Raw genomic sequence first — 25,788 nt, forward strand, 5'->3', positions numbered from 1 at the left:
CTCAGGTCCTTCCAGTGGTCTGTCCTTGATCAGTGAGGGTTAGTGAGGGTTAGTGAGGGCTCTGGGCCATGCCAAGAAGGACGGTTTCCTTTGCTCCAGGTGTTTGCTGCCCATGTTGTGAAACTGAGGCATCATCCATTTGAAGACATCAGCTCCTTACTGTTAATCAAATCTGGAGCCTTTGCCTTCCTCCTCGGCCTGGCATGGGCCTCTTGAGCTTCCCCTGGGGAAATGCTAAAGCCACCATTACATGCCTTTGATTCTTTCCGAATCATCGCTCCTCAGATGGCATTTCTGCCTCTTTTCCAAGGCCACCACCACCATGATCCGTACTAGGTCCTGTCCTTTAGACCAGTGGCCTCCCAGAGACAATAGCAGTAGCTACAGATGTTCCTGGCTCTCACACCTGTGAAGATCTACCACCCAGTGGACAGTGGCAAGGATGCTGATACACACCCTACATGATACCCTCACCCCCAAAGCAAACCAAGAATAACCCCACCCCAGTATCCACAGTAAAAGACTAAGCTTAAACTATTTTAGATAGACTCTCTGGCCTGGCTCTGTCCCCTTGGTTATATGAAATCTTGTTCATGTCACCTCTCACTGTAGTCTCAGTAGGGACACTAGAAAGTTGGGGAAACAAAACATGGGCAAGCTGACTGCTAGGATGGTTCTAGGTTACCATAGTTAGTAGGAACATGGTTCTTGAATTGACTCCACCCTTGGGGATTCCACAGTTGTGGTTGGGCCCTAATATCTTCCTATAGTCAAAAAGAATTGGATGTAGACTTCTGACCACATGCACACACAAGCACGCACATCATTTTTTCTTAATTTAGTGCTAAGATTGTTAATGACTGGTCAGCTGCATTGCAGAATCACTACAGGCTGGTTTCAGTGAACTCCAGAGAAGGATTCAGTTGACCTGGAAACCCTTGTTTGATGTGTTTGACTGAAATAGAGAGGAAAGGTCTTATCCTTTTCTACAAAGAGGTTCTTTCCAACATCATTGCTGGGCAAGGAGGGAGCATCCTGGAGCGCAGTGTAAAGGTGTGAATCAGAAGTCCATATGGACATTGTTTTTATATTAATACTTGGCATAAGTCATCACTTACCTAGTGTATTCATATGCTAGGTTTGCAGTGATGAATGCCACAACTTGTGTGGCTTCAGCATCACAAGTGTTCTGCAAGCCTAGAGATCTTAAAGTCAATGTGTTTGTAATCACGGTTGACTGTATCTTTCTCTCCTTGGCTGGCAGTGGCCATGTTCTTCTTGTCTTCCCTTTGTCTATTTGTATCCTGATTTACCATTTATAAGAACACAGTCATATTGGGTTAGAACCCACTCCATTGCCCTTACTTTAACTTTATTACCACTTTAAAGATCCTATTTGTGGGTAGTCATATTTGAGGCTCTGGGTCTAAGACCTTAGCATATGATTTTTGAGGGCTACAGTTCAACTATCACAGGTTGCATTTCATTGGAAGTATAGGTGCACATCTGTGTGGAGGCCAGAGAATAGCTTCCAGTGTCGTTCTTCCTGTGCTATCTGCATAGCTTTTTGAGATAGGGTCTCTCATCTCACTGACCTGGAGGTCTCCACGTGGGTTAGTCTGGCTAGCCAGTGAGCCCCAATAATCTGCCTCTTTACACTTCCCCAGTAAACAGATTACACATAAATGCTACATGCCAAGAATTTTTTTTTAATATGGGTTCTGAAGGATGGAACAGATTTGTATATGTGAAGAGGCAAACCGCTACACGCGCGCGCGCGCGCACACACACACACAAACACACACACACACGCCTTACACACCTTGTTTAAGTGTATTTGCTTATATGGATTTTCGATCCCTCCATGGCTTCTGCTTCAATGGCTGCCGCCTTGAGTTCCTGGCTCGTTTCCCTGAGTGTTGGACAATGATTAGGAAGTATAAGGAAAATAAACCCTTCATCCACAACTTGCTTTTGGTCACTTTTTTTATCACAACAGATGGCAAGCCAGGGACAGGTGACAAGTGAGACATTATACACAGAGAACAAGGCAGAGTTCCTCAGTTCCTTTGCCTCTGGGTACCTGGGGGTGGGTGGTGGGGGCTGAAAACTGGGATTGTGGGTCTATAAGTAGGACTCGTCTTTCCTGGAAAACCCAGGTTCACCTACTATTTCTTTTCAGCTTTGTAGCTTTGGGTGATTATTTCTGTGACTACTTTAAGCTCTCTGAGAGCCAGGAAATTGGGCTTTCTAGTCTGCTTGGTGTGGAGCCCAGCAGAGAAGAGCAGGACAAAAGCTGGGTGAGCTATGAATGAAGTGAGTGAAGGGTAGAGGGAGGGCTGATCCCCCTGTCTGTCCAGAGAACCAATGCTCAAAGCAAGCCAGACAGCCCAGAGAAATAGACATTTGGCCACAAGACAACATGACATTTGCTCACACCCGGTGCTGGGTTCATGGATCCTTAGAGGACTGTCATTTGGAGGAAAAGTACTCTAAGAACAACTGCAGGTAACTTTACTGTAGGGCCTTGGGTGAGAGGATTCCAGCTAATTACAGAGCTGGGTGGAGTTACTCTAGCCTTAGCTAGGGATGGGGTGGAGCTTGACTTAACTTCTGTTCCCACCAAGCACTCTGGTCTAGCTGTCATTGAAGTGAATCATTAGCATGAGCTCCTGGCAGGCTTTTTCAGATGTGTTAAAACTTGCCAGTGTTCCCGGAGTGTCTACAGAGGTTGTATGTAGACACTGCTTTGAAACAAGGAAAGCAGAAGACCAGGCAAAGGGCCCCCGGGGTTGCCCAGGTAGACGGCTATCAACACCTGTCCAGCCCAGCACTTTCCAGAGGCATACATGCCTTGTTTGTCTTGATTCTTGAAGACAGTTCCAGGTAAGAACAAAGACGCCACTGTGAGTTCATTATGTGGGTGTATGGCATCCATTGGCACAGAGTTTGATTTTTGTCGTAATACTGTCTTCATATCAGCGGTGTTGCTCTAGTACATACCAAGAATTTCCATTGTAAATGCTTCTGAGGTTGAGCGATAGCCAGCCTGTCTCTTCCTTATGTGTAAAGGGTTGATAGACAAACTTGAAAGGAGCTGTGGCCCTGAACCCTAATCTGTTTCTGTTGTCTTCTCTGTCTTGAAGGTTTAGAAAAATGTATAGTGTTCGTCTCCCAAAAGAACACAGGAAGGTTACTTTAGATATCTTCCAAAATTTAAGGAAAAATAGTCACCACTTAAATTCTGTGACAATCATCCTCTGATAGAAATCACTGTGTTGGGCAGAAAAACTGAAAAACCTTCCAGTTGTGTGTTGAGTCCCTATTTCTGTGCTGTTTCACTAGAGAAGAGGGAGGTACCAGCTGTCCTTGGCTTCCAATGAAATACCATCTTAGGTCATGCAGTGGTTTACTTAGCAAGGACTCCTGGTTTATATTCAAATCATTAGATGGCGGTCCTTGGCTTATATAATTTATACTAACTGAATTCATATATTTTGTTTTTGAGAGAATCGGAATGAAAGCCCAGAACATATGTAACTGAAATGCCCTTTTGTGTTTTTCTGTCGTTTCTCATGTATCTTACTCATGCATGCAGATACTCGGTGTGATTAACATGTGATATTTGTTTCTTTACCATCTCATCTGATGATTCATAAACTGTTAGTTTAGTGGTGTATCCGTAAGCCTGGAATAAATGAGTGTGTGCCACGCCTTTCATTAATGAGCCTGGTTACTTTCCATGGGCATTCTGATAGTATTGCGAAGACAGCTAGGGTCTAAAAGGAATGCAAATGGCTCAAAACAAAATGTGATGTATAAAAAGCTATAGTAAGATCTGAGTTGGTTGTCATGTCTTTATTTCACATTGAAAAGTGCATTGTCGACATGTGCTTGAATTAGATTAGAACTGAACCAAAGAAGAGGGACTTGAAAAGACAAAGTGAACTTTTTCTCCTGTGCAAAGCTGAATACAGTGCTGGTGATGTTAGGAAATGAGGAAGAAAAAGGCTTTTTATTTATTTAGACAAGAATAAAAAAGCAGGACCTGGTACCTTGGCTTTCTTAAATGTTTGCAACACCCCAAAATGGCATTTCTAACCAAAAAGACTTTGTGGAATCAGTTATTGCAACTGAGTGTGGCAGGGTTCCATGATCTTCTGCCTTTGAGTGGGGAACCCTATTCTAAAGGAGCTGTGTGGTGGCCTGAGATGCCAGGATTCCTGGCCCATGAAAAAAGTAACTTTCTTGGGTATGAGGGGTGTGTTGATTTTCTATATTCCATTCCAAGTGTTTTGTTTTATTTTTCATTGGTCTACACCTGCTAGGACTCTTCCAAAGCACTTTTCAAGCATAGCTGTTTGCAGACCCTTTCCTGGGTCAAGTAGAAATGGAGCAGGCTACTTACTGGTGATGTAATCCTTGTGATTCTGCAGAGGGCTTACTTACAGGGGGCCACCCAGAGTCCCAGCTTTCTGAGGTCATTGACCTTGGAGCCACAGCGGCAGCACGTGTTCTTAGCTGTTTTCATAATCTATTTGGGTGATGTCCCTGGTAGCTCAGAATTCTGCAAAGGGCTACTTGGAGTGCCCTTACCTCAGGAAATATTTGAGCTTCACTTGTATCTGGCCTGGTTTGATTCTGAAGGTTCCACAGAGGGTAGGCATTCCATCCTTCAGGCCAGTGGTTCTCAGCCTTACTGATGCTGCAACACTCATGTGTTGTGGTGACCTCCAATCATAAAGTTACTTTGTTGCTACTGCATATCTATAATTTTGCTACTGTTATGATTCATAATTTAAATACCTGATATGCAAGATATCTGATATTTGGCCTCCAAATGAGTTGTGACACACAGGTTGAGAACCACTACCTAGGCACAAATAAAGATTCCCATCAGTCCTGAAATATAAGGAGACCCTGTTTCCTACCATTTTTGTTTGTTTGTTTGTTTGTTTTGGTACCCTGGTATCCAATCGCTCCTCCTCCGTGCTGTGGTCACCAGAGATGAATCCAGCCAGCTAACCATGGGATGCAGTCACGTATTCACAAACTGCTTTCCCAAAGCTTTGTTCCCTGTGATTATTAGAAGGTTTAGAGTCCACCCACTGATTGCAATGTCCCCCGAAAACAAAGGACTGTTTTTGTTTTGTTTGGTTTTTTTTTTTGTTTTTGTTTTTTTTTTTTTTTTCTCTAGAAAATGGAAGAACCTGTGGATATTTCTGGAAAAGCCCATGACATGCCATCACCCCTCAGGCAGTGAACAGTGGGATTTCAGACCAAGTGAAAACACAGACTTGACAATTTAAGTGTAGTCAGTGGCCTCCATAGAACTATCTAAAACAGTCTGCTTTCCGTGACGTAAGCTGTCTGACTCACCTACTCTTACTCATGTGGCCCGCTGCAGGCAGAGAATCACATGCAATTATAAACAGCCTCTTCTGACCCCAGTCAGTGACTAGAAACCTTGTCACAGAATCGGAAGGCACATGATCACGAATTCCTGGGCAGCAGCCTTCCAGAATCCCCAGGTCTGTGCCAATATGGGGGTTTGAAACACTCAACTCAGCGGGAAAGTAAGCCTCAGACTCAAGGAACTCTGGCTGTGTAAGGACTCAGGTGTGGCTTCTAGAACATCACTCTATGCCGTGTTCTACCCTTATTTTGTTGAGGTTCTCAGTAAAAAGAGATCTGAGATCAGTGAGTAGATGATTTATCTGCAATAGATTTGTCCTGTCTAGTATTGTGTTTAAGTAACTAAGTCATGAATGCATGACTTAAGCACTTGCCTTGCTTGTTGCTTAAAAATAATGCCTCTTCTCATCCTTTCAGCACTTCAGAATGAATGGTAGCTGTCTCTTTAGCATCTGAGGAATATATTTCTTACACTTGTCAGCTTTTGTTGGACTGGTATTTTCTTGACTTTATTCTGATTTTTACTTGGTTTGTGTATCTTATAGAATATGTAATTAGCAGTGCTATGGCAATGTGCAGAGTGAAGGTATTTCTCAAAGATTTATCTGAAACCCTGACCAGGATGCTAAACTAGGTGGCCTGTTGTGGTCACTGGTTTCCGTTAATTAGGTTGCTTCCCAATTCTTTGTTGGCAAGAAATCCTGCAGCGCGGGCAGAGAAGTTGTGTTCCTAGAGGACACAACTTAGCTGCTAAAAAGATAACAAAAGCTGGTAGGGATGAGTGTTTGGCACATGGAGATAAAAGGGTGGGAGTAGAGAAGGAGAAGGCCCTGTCACCTCCTGTTTGGAAATGAGAGTTCCCCAGAGATGATGCATTCATTCCTTCTTAGGAATAGTGTCATGAAAACTGGATTCTGAGTGTGACATGGGGCTAGGAGACTTGATGACAAAGCTTCATATAGCAATACCCAGTTATGGAAAGAAGGCTCAAAAGCCCCACAGTGAGATTGAGAAGAGTGGGTGAGGTGGGCACAGCCCACTCCTGCCTTCTCCTTGGCTCCTATGGTGGCCTAATCTTGGGGTCCTCCTGGAGTGATAATTAAGTTGCTGTTTTGTTGTATTTATACACATCTATACTTAGCTTTGCTTATTTATTTTAGGGGCGGAAAGAAGTGCCATCAGAGAATAAAATAAAAAGCATTCCCTAAGATTCTAACTGAGGATGCATTAGTTAGAATCTCAGTGGTCTCCTGGCTGTAAGGTGAAGCACACTCATTCATCTGATAACTACATACTAAGTCCTTTGGGGGCCCCTCCCAGTACAGATTCCGGAGAGGTCAAGTGCTCATTAGGGAGGGCCTGGGCCAGGGACTTGCCTCTCAGCCTGCAGGGAACTTTCAGCCTGCTGGGCCTGGCTAACCATAATAATCAAGTCCACAGATCATATGATAGGGTTAGGGGCCATAAAGAGAGGCCATCAAGGAAGGAAATAGCAATTGCATGAGTAGGTGTGCTTTTCTAAGTGTTTGCAGTTTCTTCTGGTCCTCCTGTTGTCCAGTCTGGCTGGTTGTGATGGGAATGGGAGTTGTGGCTGGCATTAGGTTTGTGGTAAGAAGCCTGCTCTAACAAACTTCTAAAAGCACCATTCCCAGGAAAGCTGCATTCTATCATTGTGCCTGTAGAGGTGAGCGGCCATTGGTCTTAGAGCAGAATGGAAAGGTATTTACTAGGAAAGTGAATATCCTCTCACCAGGAATTCTCCAGAACCCTCTCTTTGATAGGGGAGACTAGAACCTCTCACAGCAATTGTGGGGAAGCCTCGAGAAGAAGTCCATTATTCTGCCCCCTTCAAAGGGCACAGTAGGTAACAGAAGTAAAGGATCAAAGTTGCTTCTGGTTCGTTGATGGTCAGAGTGAAGGAAAATGAGGACGTGACCTCTCCTAGGTATGGCTGGGGAGAAGGGTTTTATTACAGATATGAGGGAGAGTTCAGCCAGAGGCATGTGGGAAGGTCCAAACTGAGCAGAGCCCTGAGAGGAATGGGCAGGGGGATGAGATCAGAGAGGAGCAAGAGAGGGGACCAGGAGCCAAGAGCATTGGGCCGAGAGAACGTGCAGTCCAAATCCAGGTTTATATAGGAAAGCGAAGCTGATAGAGGAAATTAAAGCCCCCGAGCTGGACAGGTTTGGGGTAGAGGGCAGGGGTAAGAAGAGCAGAGAGGAGCCACAGGTACCAAGTGAACCTGGAGACCAGTGTGTACTTTGGCGTGTACAATAGGCACCACAGTTAGCCATTTGTCCTGAGCTTCTCTGGGACCTTGCACACGGGATTCTTGGCCTCTTGGTTTGGTCATTTTAACTTGTGTTAGATGAAGTGATCTGAGCCTTTTTTTTTTTTTTTTTTTTTTTTTTCATCTTAAGGTTAGGATCCCTTATAACAGCTAATAAGTCTAGCCCGGTAAGTTGCTACTTTGCACCTGTAGGATAAATGCTAGGGAGAGAAGCGAGTGTGAGTCCACGTGTAGGGAAATCAGTTCTGTTCTCTCTTCAACTCTACATTCAGGACCGTTGGAAATAAAGGACGTTTTTCCTCAGTTCTTTATGAGACAGCCACCACCATCTCAACAGGCTGGCAGTCCCCCAACACTGCAGGGCTAGAGTAGGCCATAGACATCTTGTCACTGTTAGGGAAATGGAGATGGTGACTTCTGGCTCTTCTGGTAACAAGTGGCAGAGCTGAAAGACAACCTGGGCATTTCGTAACCCATAGGGCATACACATTGTTCCCTTTGTTTGCTGTGTCATCCCATCAAGGAAACCAAGCCAGTCGCCACTGAAAGGGGAAGGAGAAAGGGCCTGTCCTCATCAAATAGATAACTGTTATTGCTCTTCATACACACTGGGAAGGCCCAGGAAGGTTCCCCTGTGGCCAGTATCCCCTTCACATGGGAGTCCTCTCTGTTCTGCTGCTTTGCCTGGGAATGTGCATCTGTTAACACAGTTTATTCTGCACTGTTTGCTGACTCTAATTGCCCCTTCCTGCTAGGATGCAAACTCCACAAGGTGTAGGGAGTTTCCTCTGTTCTTCCCTGGGGTTCCAGACAATGGACATGTTGTAGGTACCCAGTGAGTAATGAATGAATGAAGGGAAGGGGAGGGTCTCGAGGGGGGGGGGGTCTGTGTGTGGCCTTCCTGTGAGTATCCACAAGGACTTGATGATCCTGAGTTGAGCTTGCTAGGACCTGTGGCTTCTTCTGTGTCATCAACCCTGCACTAAAGGTGAGCTGTCGGTGGGTCACCCCGCTCCACCTTCAGACACGAGTGTAATAGAATTGCCTGGGTGGCTCTCAGTACTTAGAGGTCAGAAGTAATTGCCAGCCTTTCCCATGTGCTTTTTGAAGGGTTGCAGCTTGGCCCTAGGCGCTCTTCCAGGAAGAGATCTGTCTGCCACAGTAACTTGGTGAAGCTCCTCATAGCTATTCCCTGGCACAGCCAATGATTCACTCACTGTGGGTTTCCTACCTAATCACCAATCTGGCTCACAGTGTTCAACATGCTGCAGTTACAAGTTCTGCTGTAGTTTCATTTATTTTTAATCCCTTATTGATTACTCTCTAAGGGAGACTTATTCTTCACTTTCAGCCTCAGGTCTATGGCTATTGGATTTCTTTGTTTCAGTCATGACATTAGAAAAACAAGCAAGACATCTCCGGTGAGGGTGTTTGTGTGAATGGCTATCCAGTTTACTTCTGGATTAGAAACATTACCTCCAGAATATGAATCTGCAGGGCCCATGATACAAATAGGAGGTTTATCTCTCTCTCCCTGCACACACACACCCAGATCCCTAATTCCTACAATGCCAGGTGTGCCTTAGGGCCAGCACTGTACCCGCTAAAGCAGTTCATTGTTATGGGTTCATTGTGTGACTGGAGCATGATACACACAGATGACCAAGACAGGACCAAGTTTGCAAAGAGCTCTCAGAACAATGGAAGAGTAAATGGTTGCTATACTGATCTCCACTTGCCAATGGACATGTGGGCATGGGACTAGAACATCTCGGGAAAAAAATGGAGTTTGTCTTCAAGGCATGTGCAGGCCAGGTAGAGTAGGGCATTTCTAGCAGAGTATGAAATACGATGGCTGAATTTATAGTGAAACACATGGAAGATGGTGTTGGAAGGCAGGCCGTGCCAGAGCTGAGCAGACTGGACAACAGGCAGTTGTAGAGCTGGGCAGACTGTGTATGCTACAAGTTTGGATTTTCTGTATTGGGTTACAAAGCCAGTGAAGGGAATGAGCCCCACATATTTAGCTTAGGAGATGTGAGTCAATAATCAGCCTCATTAACAGGTTGTAGAAGAGGTTGGGATTTGAGACTTGTCCTTAGTTGGGTTATGACTGTTGTGATAAAATGCCATGACCAAAACCAAAAGGATTTATCTACTCCTACATCTTATATAGTTCATCACCAAGGACAGTCAGTGCAGGAATACAATGCAGGAGCTGATGCAGAGGTCATGCATGCTGCTTACTGGCTTGCTTCCCGTGGCTTGCTTGCTTAGCCTGTTTTCTTATAGCACCCAGGACCACCTGCCCAGGGGTGGTACCACCCACGGTCGTCTGAGCCCTGCCATATGAATCATTCATCAGGAAAATGTCCCACAGGCTTGCCCCATGGGCCAGTCTGGTGGAGCTATTTTCTCAATTAAGGTGTCCTCTTCCCAAATGACTCTAACTTGTGCCAAGTTGACAAAAACTAGTGAGGACAAGACTTTTATCCTTAAGGTGTTTAATCAGTGAGATGGCTAGGAGGGCCTTCTATATGTTCTGGGTTTCAGCTGAATGTGATCTTGGAGGAGGAGATATGCCTTGGGGGTCAAGTGAGCCCATTCAGGGAGACCCACAGAGTGAAAAGTGGTGGAAGATGCAGTCTGGGGGACATTGACATGGAGCTTAGAGGTTCTTGAGTCTGAGTTCTTCCCCCTCCCTTCTGTACAGAGAAAGGTCTGGTGCCTAGCCCAGGCTAGATGACCTTGAACTTCTGACCCTCCTGCTGCTTCCTCCAGCATGCTTGTGGCACCATACCCTGTTTTATGGTCTTAGTTCCTGATAAGAAAGAGCCTGTGTACTCTTGCACGTCCGCCTGCAACTTGTCTTTCCTAAGGCAGTTGTATTTAGATTTTCTTTGGAGACTCCTCAAAAATGATAAGACTATGGGATACATGGAATGTAAACCTAAATAGGGATTAATTGGTATTTTCCTACAGTGTATAATCTTCCCTTTACATAGTCTATTTCTTACATTATATGGCTAAGGAGAATGTGGAGTGTGCTCACTCAAAGGAGACTCAGTTCATGCCTTTGTGTCATCGATGGATGATTCAGTACAGCTGCCAGTACAGGTGCTGTCCTTGATGGAAAGCAGGGTCACATTGCCTGCAGCATTCCTGCATACTGTTTCCTCCCATAAGACACTGTAGGAAGAGAAGACGTATCTCTGGTGATGCTCGGTGCTCCCACATGTGACAGAACTTGTAATATCTCATTCCATATCAGCTCAGCAGAAACTGCAGGTTCATTACTTTCCTAGTCATTCGCCTTTATGGAGAGATCATTTTGCGGACTGAACTTCATGCATCTTAATTTTGATGGGATGGAAAAACAACATGGAAAGTAGCACTGAGAATGTAAGCTGGGGGCCAGGTCTCTTCATGTGACCTTAGTGACAACCAATCATCTAATCCAGGTTTCTGGAATGAGCTATCATTTTGTTTTCTCCCTGAGTGAGACCTCAAATCATAGTGTTTCCCTGGGACTTTCTTTTTTCAGTATCTGGTCATATCTGTAACATGAGGTTCACTGTGAAGCTTTCCCCCAGTGTGTGCGTGCGTGCATGGATGTGTGCTTGGGCGTGTGTATTTGGACTTATATGAGGAGACACCACCGAAGTGGCTGTTGGCAAATGAACTAAGCTAGACACTCTGCTTACTGTCTATTAGAAAGTCTAAAGCATAGAGCAAACGTAAAAGAAGGAAGGAGCCCACTGTAGTTCATACCAACTGCTCTGTTTCTTCACTGGCAGTAGGTGAGTATGTTTTTTCTTTCCTTCTCCTAGAGCATAGTTGATATTTGCTATCATTGTAAATCGTTTTGTATCAAGCCTAAATTTTCTTCTTTAGACTAAAAGGGGAATTGTGGCAAATATGTGCTTGGACACCTATAACAGTAGCCATGCCTTTTGGGCGTGGTTAAGGGTGCAGGCGTGACTGGGAGGGGGCATGCTGAGCACCAAGGAGGCAGGGCTGTGTCCTTGAAGCAGGAATGCTGCCACCGTCCTTTTCTGTTTCTATGTAAGTTCTTCCACCAATAAAATTCCACTAATCATTCATACTGGCCTGCTGAACCCTTATTTTCCACGCCTTCAGCCCACCTTCTGGTTGTTAAATAGAGTAGAGGTTTGATGCAGCTGTTATGGGAGAAGTACATTTTGTTCCCTGTAAAATCTTGGAGTTTTTATGTGCTAGTATTCTATGATTGAACTCTTTCTTCTTGAAGGTTCCATTGGCAGGGAGAAGTAGATGGATCCATAAAGCATGGTCATCTAGTAGAAAACTTGCAGTGCTCAAGCATACATGTTTATGAGAGAATATGAATGACAACACAGTACCTATCAATGACTATGTAGTAGCTACACTAGGTTTTGGAGAAATCTTTCAACATCCTCTCCCACCTAATACAGTAATTTAAGGGGAAGTTATTAAAAATCTGAATGCCTCTTGGGTTTCTATGAGACTTAACAAGGCCAAAACCAAGATTCAACTCTCCTTTAGATGAGTTGTGTACTGTGAACAATTCCCAGTGGAGGTCCAGCTTTGTAGATGTGCCAAGGGATGCTGGTGTTGGTCAGTCAAGACTTTTAGTGTGAGTGCCCAGTCTCGTGTCTTCTGTGAACCTCTTTTTTGATAGTATATGGACCCAGATTTAAATGTTGGCACTTACCATATAGTAACTTCTTAAATGGGAAAATATGTATTCTGGATACCCATTTCTTTAGAAAATTTGGGGTTTATTATGATCTAACCCCTTTCCTGTTGATGATAATACAGTCACTTTTCCCTCTCTCCAGTTCTGTTTTGAGTTTACCACAGCACTCAAAATAATGGAGTGGTGAAGTGTGTGGTGGTTTGCTTGCCTGTTAACGGACTTGAAGATAAAACTACTGAAAAAAATAAAACTAACAAATGGTCTTTCTGAGAGCTGTGGGACTGCTTTTGATCCTTTGAAATAGGATTCCAGGGGTGCTCTTGTGGTTGTGATTTCATAGTGGGCCGAGTGTGATTGGCAGGATAGTGGGTGGTGTTAGAAGTACATCCAGTGTCCCACAGTCCCTTCTCTGCAAGTTTCAAAGGCCATAAAACCCTGAACCAAAACTTATTTCTGTCAGTGTATCAGTAACTTTTGAGAGGAAAAGCCTATGAACAGACACAGAAGTGTTTCCTCCCTCAATGTACAGCACTCAGCTTACGTTTTCATGTATGTAGCTGCACAGGACATGTTCCAGCCTCCACGAGGGACTCTGCCAGTGGTAACTCAGTATCACAGAGCCAAAATGAGCAAAAGGCATTCTGTAACCTGTTTGTCCCCCTCAGCTTCCTGTAAAGGCTGGCTTTAATGGGGCCTTCTCTGCTAAGGCAGCTATTGCAAGGCCCTAGGGCTGGGTACCTGCCCAAAGGTATTTACTGCCTGACTGTCCTGGAAGCCACCTGTCTGGAGGTATGAGTAGGGCTCTATCTACCTTGACTCCTTGCTTGCTTTCTAGCTGCAGGAGGCAGTCAGCAGATGCAGTCCCTGTCAAAGAATGGTCTTCCTGTGTTGCCCGTCGGTGCGTATGAGTTTCTCCTTTCCATAAGGACAGGGTCATTGGTCACAGGCAAAAGCAAGCTATGACTCTCCCATCTCTCCTCCCTCGTAAGTTAGGAAAGACTGAATTCCCCCAAGCAGGGAGAATTCTCGGCAGGGAGCATGAGGGTAGCTCTAGACCTTTCATACAAGATTGTAAGAGAACAACTCACTTTCCAATCTTCTCCACACTTGAGTTTAGCACAGCTCAGTCTTTCGCTATGTGTGTTTCATGATACTTTACTAATCAGGAACCAACAGGGTTACTTTACAAAAGTGATGTATAATAAACTAATGAGGATTTGCTTTATAAAGTTCTACTTGGTGTGATTTTTTTTTCTAACCAGGCAGGCAGGAAGTGGATGAACAGGTGTGATAACTCCACATCCCACCAAACTCCCACAAGAACAAATCGAGCGATGTGATCATAGCTCAGCATTTTCCTCGTCCTGTTTCCTTTAGGACGGAGTTCCTGGAGCCCTCTTTCTGTTGCATGGTGCTCCTAACTGTTCTGGCTTTAGACTGACAATTTGGTTTGGATTTGTTTCTTAACTGGCAGGTCCTGACTTGCCTTAACTAGGCGCACTTCCCTCCTCCTCCACCCCACTGAGGTAGAAAGTGGTGTCAGCTGGTAAACTATAATTACAGTCACTCCTTGTGGCTGCCCTTCTGGTGACCCTAGTCAATGTGTATAACATCAGATGACCAGGGGAAGGCCACCCAGAGGCAGAGTCCTCCATCTCCACTAGAGATGAGGCTGTCCCTATCTCCTCAGCCTCCCATCCTCTTCCACACAGAGTCGAACGAACTCTCTGTACTGGATCTTGCCAACAGGGGAAGATGGAGTCATGATGGTCCCAGAATGCTCTGCTCTTAGGAGCAAGCTGTCAAAAACACATACCATGAGGTGTTCTGAATTGAAAGGTGTAAGATTTAGGTCCAGAAGTCTGTGGGTTAATAATAAACCCTCTGGGCCAGTAGTTCTCAACTCCCTTTGGGGATTGAACAACTCTTCCATGGGGGTCAGAAAACACAGACATTTACATTATATTTAATAACAGTATTTAATAACAGTAGCAAAATTACAGTTACAAAGTAACAACAAAATAATTTTATGATTGGGGGTGACCACAACATGAGGAGCTGTATTAAAGGGCCACAGCGTTAGGAAGGTTGAGAACCACTGCACTAGGTGATTCTTGTGGCTGCCCAGTGCGAGACCCTTTACATCAGGAATTCCTCACCAGCCACACTTCTTCAGCCACGTCAATTGCTTGCTAGCTCATGTAGGATCTATATTGCCATTTTATGTCTTCTGTGTGGGGGGGGTGGAGGGAGAAGGTGGGTGGGTGGGTGTGTGTGTGTGTGTGTGTGTGTGTGAGAGAGAGAGAGAGAGAGAGAGAGAGAGAGGTAATAGAGGACTCTTGAACATCCACAACTGCTGTGAGCTGTCTCCGGAATGGATATCTTTTATTAGTGAAGCCCTCATCATGTGCTTGGAAGTTGATAATTTTGAGAAACTCTCATGGTGAAAGTCAGAATGTGAGAGGAACAGCAGATTCCTTCCATGAAAAACTCTAATCTCACTGAAGTCTGAATTTTCCATAGGATTCATGTTCTCTATGACACAAGATTTCTTGTGTGACAACTTTGCAAGAGTGCCCAATAGTTTGTCTTCTGTCTCCTAGTTAATCAACACCAGCAAACTTCCTTACTTCAGAGTAAAAAATATTGCTCGAATAGAAAATTGCCCTGGTTTCCAGAGAACTTCTTGGAGGAGTAATTTAGTATTTAGAGACCATAGGAACTGGTAGGACCCTGGCCTAGGCTTTTCTGGCTTCTAAGGGACTGCCAGGAAAGAGCATGGCTGTCCTCTCTGATAAGAGCTCACGTGTGATGTCTTCTCATTGCAGGCCGGTTTCCATAGCATGTACTGCAGATGGAACATTTAGAGCCAGTTTCTCTGCAGCACTTGAGGAGCAAGCACGGAGAGGGAGTTTTATCTTCGCAGAGCCATTTCTATTCTCGGAAACCCATTTCTTTTTTCGTATCTCTGAATGGGTTATTTCTGCATCTCACTTACATTAGACAGTGGGTCTGTCTAATGCTCTAAAACGTGCTCACAACACTCATGTGCATGTGTGTGTGTATGTATGTATGTATGTATGTATGTATGTATGTATGTTGGGTTTTCAAGACAGGGTTTCTTTGTGTAGCCCTGACTGTTCTGGAACTCACTCTGTAGTCCAGACTGGCCTTGAACTCACAGACATCCACCTGCATCTGCCTCCCGAGTGCTGGGATTAAAGGTGTGCCCCACTACCACCTGGCTCCAGAGTTAAATTTTTTATAAACTTCCAAATCTTGTCTAATCAGTTTGAAAGTCTTACATTTTCTCTCACAGGTTAACAGGTGCTAATTACTTCCATCCTAATTTTGTGTGGAAATAGTACTTTTGCTCTCTTTGACAGAATCCATTTTTGGAGCCCCTAAAGAGATAATGAGGCAATGCTGTGTGTTGACATGGCAATTAACCACAGAGAAATGCAGTCTGATGATGAAGCCTGCTACACTGACACCTTTAACAGACTCTAAGAAGTGGGCCTTTTTACTCAACATGTTTGCATACCCTTCTTAAAGGGTCTTTTAGACTTTTGTTCTGTTTTTGTTTGTTTGGGGTTTTGTTGTTTGCTTGCTTGCTTGTTAGGACAGTGTCAATCTATGTAGCTCTGGCTGTTCTGGCTATGTAGACCAGGCTGGCCTTTGCCTTCCTAGTGCTGGGATTAAAGCGGTGCACCACCATACCCACTTAGACTTTACTTCTTGGTCTTAATGGTGTAAATGCCTATTCACTTCATACACACATGGTGCATTTGTGTGTGTGTGCGCGCGAATGCGTGTGTGTGTGTGTGTGTGTGTGTGTGTGTGTGTGTGTGTGTGTGTGTGTAGGTTGAGGGTGGTTTCTCCATAAGTGAGAAGAGGGCATCAAATCCCCAGGAACTGGAGTTACAGGCAGTTATGAGCAGTCTGATTTGAGTACTGAGAGTGAAACTCAGTCCTCCGAAGAGCAGCAAATACCATTAACCATTGAGCTATACCCCCTACCTACCCGTACACACACAGTACTACTTCTAGCTTTAAGTTTTCTAATTGCTGACATTTAGGTGAAGGAACCTCATGCAGAGTGTCCACTTGTTTGTATTCCTGGGAAGTGACACTTGTGTGACACTTGGTGCAGTAAGGTAGCACTCTTTATATAGTTGGTTGTGTTTACATGTTTGAGTACTTTGCCTCCTCTGTACCTATGCACCATGTGTGTGCCTTGCCCACAGAAGCCAGAAGAGGACATCAGATTGTCTGGAAGTGGAGTGATGGTTGTGAGCGTGCTGAAAAGTTAGTCTTCGGCTTTCTTGAGGGACACTGTGGGATATGTATGGCACTGCACACTCAGATGTACAATGGGCAAAATGTGGACTTGGGAAGTAGAATGAAGTTCAGAATATGGCCCCACATTTCTCCTCTTCATCCATGAATTAGGCATACAGGAATCATGTTTTTGAAATTGTGAGGATTAGTAGTGGTGTGTGCCTGTGCATACTCGCACATGCGTGTGTGTGTGTGTGTGTGTGTGTGTGTGTGTGTGTTTATAACTTTTTCCTGCGGACTCAGTATGTATGTGTGCGCTTGTGTGTGTGTATCTCACTAGTCTGGCTTCTCCCAGGAAGGGACGGTGTCTGCTTCTGCTTTCTTCTGTCTCCCTTCCTCTCCCTTGGTGTCGACCACAGGCCTTTTGCACATGCTGAACACTCTGTGTCTCTTTGGAATAACTTCCAAACAGCTAAGCTTTTGCTTCTGCTTGTGGCCTCATGATTAGTTGTCTCTCTTTAGCTCCATTCTTGTGTTAAAAACATTCTCTCTCTCTCTTTGTTGTTGTTGAGAGAGAGGGAGAGGGAGAGAGAGAGAGAGAGAAATATCTAGTAGAGCAGCTGCTGGTAGAGATGGCTACACATTTCATTTGACAACAGTATGCATATTCCATTAACTCCCAGGTATGGTTTTCAGCTGCTTTCCTGCATAGTATTGACCTTGCAGAAGAGAGGCAGATATTGGTCTGGAGCAAGTTGCCCCCCTTCACAAGGAGCACTGGTAGTCTCATGTGCCACCTCAGGTCCTGACAAGTGGAATGAGGGGTGTCTGTACATTTGACAGACAGCCACATGTGCAGGGGCCTCTGGCTGTCACGGGTTTCCATGACCCAGGTTTGGGACCCCAAGGGACTGATTGTAGGTGAGGTTGCTTATAGGGAGGGAGACAGTCAAAATGAGGGATTTTACGACAGTAACCTAAAAGGGTCTTGAATGCACTAAATCACTGCTTGCTCCAAACAACAAAATTGTACCCAGAGTTTTGTTTCTAAGGGTATTTGGAGGGAAGCTTCCCAGTTTATGGCCAAGGCATAAAGTTTCAGTGTCCCTTTACATCTGTTTAGGAACAATACAGGAATGAATTTGACTGTAATCTAACCCACTCTTCTTGTGTTTGTTAAAATCACATATGAGAGTCACGTACTGCCAGCAACAGTGGCAAGTGGAAAATTTCAATATATACTTCACCTCTGTTTGTTCAGACTTAAGGACTGGCATGTGTACAACATTCTTTAAAAGTCCCCCATGATTGTGTATTTGAGGTCATTTTCTGGGTTTAGAAGAAATGTGAGGGCTACTTGGGTTGGTGAGGTCTCTGGTCACTGGAGTATATCTTAGCTGAGCCATATGTGTAACTGTGACTGGCATTTTCATGCCATTTTTTGCACTTGTAAAAGTGACACTTGCTCATAACAGGGAATTTAGGAAAACATAAAGCAACCATAAAGAAAGAAAGAAATATGAACCACGTGCCTGGTATCTAAAGTGAATGAGTATTAACATTTTTATCAGTTTTTTCCCTCAATTACTTATGTTTTTTAAATTAGACACATTTTTAGATCATGCTTAATTAATCCTTAATGTTATATCATGTTTTCTCTTGTTCTAAAATGTCTTTGAAAATATGGTTTTAATTTCTTATAATATTCCAGTTCCATGATTATAACATAATTTATTTAATTGTTTCCCTAATTGGGTAGAGTGTGCTTTTAATATTTTCTTATTCTATACTAAGCTTAAATGAGCATCTGGGGTGTATATTTGCTGATACCTTGGAGCCTTTGGGATCAGTCACCAGGTGTAGATTTGAATCAAAGGGCATCACAGGTCATGGAATGCTCTTGATACTTCTGACATGTTCTGCTCCAGGAAACTTGTGATAATTTGTCTGTCTGGTAGCAGAGCATTAAAATGTTTCTAAAAATGTGTTAGCTCTCTTCAGGCTTTACATGGTTCGTTACAAAAACTTGAGTCGGTGTTGTTGCATGCGTTTGTGCGTTATATTTATTGTCACACTTTCTAGGTATTTTTCCCTTATGCTGAAGTGTTTTGTAAGTGTGATTTCTTTATTGAGGCTCTAAATAAGTATATGACACTGATGGTAGACATGGAAAAGAACAAGAAAGGGGCTTTTCAGTGACACTCTCTGGGGTGGATAAGTCATAGTGTGCCAGGTAGTCAAAATAAACATGACACGTGGCACCGTGGAGTGTACTGTAGTCATTAGCCCTCTGTGCTTCATTAGTAGGAAACAAAGTCATACCCTTCTTACGAGTGCCTACTATGGTATCCAGAACCTTCCTTTCCCAGGGATGAATGATAACTTCCTTCAAGTTATGGACTGGACCATTTTCAGGGTTCTGATGCTCAGGCATGATGGCTGGGAAGCCATAGCTGACAGATAAGGAAGTAACTTGGAAACCTGTCCCCTACCCTGGGTATAATTTGCCTTGAATGTGTAGCCCAGCCCCTGCCTGCCCTGCCCCCTGGAAAATATGTGGTTCTCAGTAAGGATTATTTATTCTGATAAAAATGAGTAAATAACAGGTATGAAAGAATTCAGCTTGCTGTGAGTTGAGTGGAGCTGGTCAGGTAATGCCCCTACGGGCAACGTGCTGTGACTAGATGTCCTTGTTCAGTGTGTCCTGGAAGATTGAGTGACAGAGTAAACTCAGGCAGGCCAATGTTCACCTCTCCGTGAGCAGTGATTTCGTAAACGGGATCTTGGCCTCTGGTGATGGGGGTGAGGATGAGACCCCCCCCAAGAAAGATTTACATCTCTTAATTATTTAAATATAGTCAAGGTCCATGCAGATCCGAAGGCTCTCTCTACTTGGTGCCATTCACACACATAGGCACAAGAGCTGGTCTCTCAGTGCAGAGACCCAGAATTCTTGGCGCTGGGCTCCATGCTGAGTGTGGGAGAGATGATTGCTGAAAAGCCAAGCCCCTCTGTAGAAAGTCTGACAAAATCAGAATAGACTGCAAGCAAGGTCTTTGCTGTGCCTTCCCAGGAGTGAGTGGGAATACTCTTCCATGTCACCTGGTGGTTCTGTTCTCCATTTCATCCATTTCAGCATTCCTTGGCTCGCCATTGGTTTTCTGTAGCTCTTTGTGTGTCTCATGTCTTTCAGGTAGAGTGATTTTTTTTTTTGGCCTCAGATGTCTTCTTTAGTACACAAATGAGGCTTGTGCTTATCAATCAGCAAATGGCTTTGAGCCACTCAACTGTTCCATTCTTCACTTTGTATATCCTCTGCAAAATAAAGAGGCACCTACCATCCTTCTAGATGGTACATTTTGGTTTTTTTTTTTTTTTTCCCAACTTAGACATTTGGTTGTAGGGGCCAGTCTAAAATTTCAGGCGTCTTAAAATTGCACTAAATCACTGGGATTCTCCGGTTGCAGTCCTGACTTTCCTTACTTGACACTTCCTAACAAACTTACCCACTGTGCATTACTGTGGACATGAAGCAAAAAGGTTCCCTGTATTCCAGGCTGACCTCGAACTTGCTATGTGGTCAGGGATGATCTTGAACTTCTGATTATCTTGCCTCCATGATCTTGCATGCTTGGTAAGATTACAGATGTGCCCTACCATGCCCAGTTTATGCAGTGTTGGGAATCGAATCCAGGGCACCTCTGTTGAGACCATTCTCACTCTAAGTGGTGTAGCCTCCACAATGTCTCCTGCTTTGCATCTTGTAAGGAATCTGCTCACAGATGTTTGTTAAGAAACCTCACTATGATATGGCTATTCAGGTTCATTGGATACTCACTCTAGATCAAGCTATCCTTACTTCAGTCTTCCAAGCAGCTTCCTTAAAAAAGTACTTGCTGCAATTCCCTATTGCATACATGGTAGGATTATGGTACAGAGAACTTAGGTGAGTTCCTCAGGGTTATCCAGAAACAATAGGGGGCCAAGGTTTAAGCCTGGAAGACATGCCTGCCTCTTTACAGTATGAGTCCAGGTTGTCTGCTGTCCCTGAAAATCCAAACTCCCAGCTCAAACCCATCACCAGATCCTTCTCCCAGGCATCCCTTCCACCTAGTCTGGCAGTGGTGCCCAGCTGAACATGTGTATGGTTACCCCTGGGATAGTCAATCAATGGAGACTCTGGGTTCTAAGGTGAAGTGAGGCTCCCAGATTTTATTTGAGGTCAGAGACAAGAACTGGGCTTCTTCGCCAACTTGGTCATAGTCATCACTTTATTTCTCTTTGCTCCAAGCAGATGGAGCAGAGACAGGGCCTTCTGCATCTGAGGCTTATCTCTCTCTCCTCACGTGGCATGGTAATATGCACATAGTCAATAGGAGGTGGTTTGAATCCTAGAACCAATTCCTTGGCTCCGTAGAAGGGGCTAACAGGAGGGAGGGTATACTTTGCTTTTTGTCAACAAAAATAGAAAGCTTCCCTGGGGGAAGGAACATCTAACTAGATTAGCCCACTTTGTTTCAAAGGTTTGCAGAATATTTCTCCTCTTCCCAGTTCACAAGGGCCTGCCAGGCTTTGAACTGCTTACAAGTTCAGTTAACGCCAGCCCTGAGCTGTATTAAGTACCAGACACCAGAGCAGTAACTAGGAACCAGGAATGGGTTGTTTTGAATATGGTGGCTAGCCTAAGCATCTTACCCAGGTGCCTGTGGGTATGAATAACAAGGAAGCGTGGAATACCTATCGAGCTGTGGTTGGCACACCCAGTTCACACTGTGTAGCAAATAAACATGGACTCAGTCAATGGTCAGCACACATGGAAAACAGAAGGAAGCAACCAGACAACCCCAGATGTCTCCTTAGATTGCAAGGGAAAGAAGTACTGTTTACAGCAGCTATTGTGTCCGGGGCACTGTGCTGACTGTTATTAGTCTGTGATGGCTTCATAACCCTGAGAGTTAGGAATTGCCATCCCACCTCACTCTTGAGTAGCCCAAAGTTGAGTGTGGTTAAACCCCAGCAGAAAGGGAAGGGAAGCACCCAGAGCCATGTAGAATAGTTAACTGTTTTCCTTGGCCTTGGAATTGTACCACACTCACCTTTAGCCTGCTCCGGCCCCTTGGCCTTTAGCTCTTTAATGCCGACTTGTGTTACTCGGAAGTTCTTTGATCAATATTTCAAAGGGTCTATAACACCTTGAGCACTCCAGTCAGTACATGGGCAGGCGTACCTTCCTCATTATAGCTGGATGACCCCACCCACAAACCCAGACTCTGTGTGTGCGTGTCTCTCTCTCTCTCTCTCTCTCTCTCTCTCTCTCTCTCTCTCTCTCTCTCTCTCTCTGTGTGTGTGTGTGTGTGTGTGAGAGAGAGTGTGTGTATTATTTATAAGTTATTTAGGGAACACAACCCCGAGGTAAATACATCACCACGGGAAGTATGTGGATGTTCTATTATGGTGAGGCTCAGCTACTTAATCATCATAGTTAGTTATGTGTAGCCAACAATTGTGATAGCAGAGGGACATAAAAATCTAAAACAGTAGAGTATATGGTATTCTGTGTAATGTGAGGTTATGTGTGAGAGTTTACACTCAAAGACTGAATTCAGGCATGGAGGGCTTCTGGAGCAATAGATTGGTGGCTAGAAAAAAGGAAATAAAGTCTCCTCTTGGAAAATGCTCTTTTCAAATACCACTTAGAACATTGGTTTTCCAAGTGTGGTTCCTGAATCAGGTGCTCTCTGCATCTGGGAATTTTCTAGAAAATGTAGCTAATGAGGTCTCTCCTAGGGCAATCTGAGTTTGGCTTGAGCCATGGGGCCCAGCAATCTATATTTTAAATACCCTCTCCTCTCAGAGAGTCTGATAGACTAAGGAGCATGACTGACCAGAAAGGCAGATTTGACCCATGCCGCAGAACAGAGACCCCCAAGGGAAGGTATGTTCTTGGGGCCCTGTTCATGTGGTGGGTGCTGTCTCTGCTGTTTCCTGAGGCTGTATCCTGGTAAGAAGTGGATTTATATAGTTAAATGTTCCTTCCACAAGGCAAGCTTTCTATTTTATGTACAAAGAAAAGATTGACAGATTTATTTTTCTGCATAGTAATAATTTACAGACTTTTGTGTATGTTGGGAGTGGGGAGTGTATGGGTAGGTGAGTGTGCGTGTTGTGGATGCAATTGTCCCCTACAGGTGTATATAGAGATGAGAGGACCACATTGTCTTCCTCAATTGCTCCTTGGCTTTTATTATTAGTATTATAGTATACTATTAATAGTATTAATAATCATATTATTATTATTATTATTATGAGGAGGAGGAGAAGGAGGAGGGTATTTGGTTATGCTAGCTGGCCATGATCTGAGAAAGGCCTGTCTCTGCCACTTAGATGTGCATCAGTATTCAACTATTATCTGGGTGCTAGGGATTCAAACTCAGGTCCTCATGCTTGCACAGTAAGCACTTCCCCTACTGAAACACCTCCCAGACCTGTGCTTTGTGTGTTGTATCTTGACTGTAGTCTTCTTACAGCTAGCCTTTTATGAAGGGTTCATGACATATACTTATTGTTGGAGATACCAAATAGGAATTATTGTACTCTTAGCATCTTGAAGTATTTTCTGTAACCTTTGAGAATACTCTGGAAGTAGTAAAATAAGGCTCAATTGTTGTTGGGATAGCTACTTAAGGATAACTCTATTGTGTGTTTGGGGGGTTCTTTGTAAGACAGGGTCTCTCACTATCATCAGGCATGAAACTTCTTATAAATTCTAAGGTTTTGTTAGTACACCACACTGGCCAGCTGACAAACATATCTCTCAAACTGGCTTGAAACTGGCACAATAGAGTGATAGCCATAAATCAGCAGGTATTGGTAATTAAATAAGTAAAACTGGGGAAATGAATATATAAGAGACATTTTCTGTTTTCTGGGTTCTGGAGAGTAACAGATAAGAAATCCTGGTATACAGGTTATTTTTTGGGGGGTGCACACATGTGGGGGGGAGACAGAGAGAGAGAGAGAGAGAGAGAGAGAGAGAGGTATGGAAGGATGCATGTAGAGATCAAAAGATAACTTTGTAGATTAGTTTTCTCCTTCCATCCTTATGTAGGTACCAGGGAGTAAACGTGGCTTCTTAGACTCAAACAGCAGGTATTTTACCTGCTGAGCCATCTGACTGTTCCCACCCCAAATTTTCAAGAATGAAAACTAATTTTGAGCATCTGGGTTAGAAACACTAGAGCATATCAGTAGATTGGCGCCCTCAGTAGATAGTCTACATTAGGTACACTTTTCACTGCATAGCTTGCTGGAGGATACCAGCTTCTCAAGGTAAAGACTATATAATTTTCACAAGGACTTGTAGTCAGGAAACTGAACATTTAATTTAGACTTTGGGTGACCATTGAATTTTCTAGGCTTCAGTGTTTAGTTTTGAAGTATTGGTTTATTTTATCTGTCATGGTTTAGGCAAATAATCATGGTTTTAATGTTCACTAGAAGAAAAATATTATACCTACGTGGTAGAAATGGGAATATGAATGGACTATAAACTTAACATTTTCTTGATAGGTTTTTATTTGTAAAAACAAATGCAATAATATTCTCTCTGAAAATAATAATTATATTTTTATATTAATCCTAATAATCTCTCAGAAGACTGTCAAAAGTCTGAAAGTGATGACAGCTTTAATTGTTTTGAGTTGATTATTGGAAAGATCCTCTTTAAAGTTGGAACACCTTTGTGTGTGTGTGTGTGTGTGTGTGTTTGTGGTATTTAACTTGGGCTCTGTTTGACAGGAACATTCATCAAAATATGCTGCTTAATGTTTGGACTTAAATATGAGCTGGGGCGTTCCCTAGTGTTTGCATTTTCACTGTTTTGCTGCTCTTGCTTGCTTGTTTGTTTTTAATGGAAAAAAGTATAGTACCATTAAATCTGAGCTATTTCTTTGCAGTGACCCATATGTGAAGCTGTCATTGTATGTAGCAGATGAGAATAGAGAACTTGCTTTGGTTCAGACAAAGACAATTAAAAAGGTAGGTTGGCCAACTTTTATGAAATTCATCTAAGTCATAATTTAACCCAGTTACATTTTATACTTTAGCTTTGCAGAAGTTTATGCTTTAAGAGTAAGATGGCAAAGTATCAAGTCTAAAAACTGCCCATAGCCCAAAAATTTTCCATGTTTTACCTGAGTTATCTAGAAAACGATTTTTTTTCCTTATAATGCATGTAACCAAACAAATAATTTATTCTGGTTAACTTAATAATTTAAAGTTTATTAAATGGAATGGATGGTGGACTTGGCAGGCAAAAAAGGAATGGTTTGATTTGTGAAATAACTGGTGTGCCCAAGGAAGCAAAATGCTTAGCCACCTGAAAATACACGGGATGTATTCGTGATAGTTATACATGTGTATGTGTGTCTTTTCCTATTGTTTGTGTGCTGTGCTTTTTCATGTGGAGGGAGAAATAAGCATGTATGTATGGAGGCCAGAGGCAAAAAAACAAGTGTCTTCCTTAATCATTCGTCCCTGTATTTTTGCAGCAGGGTCTGTCACTAAACAGGATCTTGCTGACTTAAGTAAATGGGCAAGCCAGCAAGCCCCAAGATCCCTTCCTCTGCCCCTGCCTTGCCAGTACTGGCATTGACAGGTGCTGTGAGCTGCTCTGCCTACTGTTTACATTGGTGCTGGAAGTTACACTTAGCTCTTCTTGCTTCCACAGCCCCATAATAATAATGTCTGAATTCACTCACTCCTATGCTTTTGTTCATATATGGACATATACATATATGTGTGTTTATATACAAATATATGTACATAATGTGTGTGTATACACACATACACACACAGAGAGAGAGAGAGAGAGAAAGAGAGAGAGAGAGAGAAGAGAGAGAAATACGAGAAATACTTCATCTGTGTATTCTGTCTAGGGTGGGGGTATGGGTGGGGCCTTGTTAAAGTTGAATGTTTTTTTCCAAGAATACTAAATTTATGTTTTAGGCCTGTTTGTGAGTTACTGTTATCCCCCCTACCCCCAACAAACACACACACTGTTTGCAAAACCTTTTCTGATTCCACGATTGCTTTAAAAGGATTG

The 25,788-nt window shown here is 43.5% G+C and overlaps 1 protein-coding gene across 7 annotated transcripts in view; it reads left to right on the top strand.

Moving 5' to 3' along the window:
* Nedd4l (NEDD4 like E3 ubiquitin protein ligase) overlaps positions 1-25,788 on the top strand; it is a 313,745-nt gene that overhangs the window by 157,015 nt on the left and 130,942 nt on the right. For 6 of the 7 annotated variants that reach the window (XM_051201148.1, XM_051201149.1, XM_051201153.1 and 3 more), the window contains one exon: positions 24,641-24,722. In XM_051201148.1, the coding sequence (XP_051057105.1) occupies positions 24,641-24,722 (82 nt within the window). Of the gene's footprint in view, positions 1-2,780; positions 2,887-24,640; positions 24,723-25,788 lie in introns of those variants that run through there. The other variant, XM_051201155.1, reaches the window with a different exon arrangement.

Source organism: Phodopus roborovskii, unplaced genomic scaffold (assembly GCF_943737965.1).
Source record: "Phodopus roborovskii unplaced genomic scaffold, PHOROB, whole genome shotgun sequence".
NCBI classification, from domain to species: domain Eukaryota; kingdom Metazoa; phylum Chordata; class Mammalia; order Rodentia; family Cricetidae; genus Phodopus; species Phodopus roborovskii.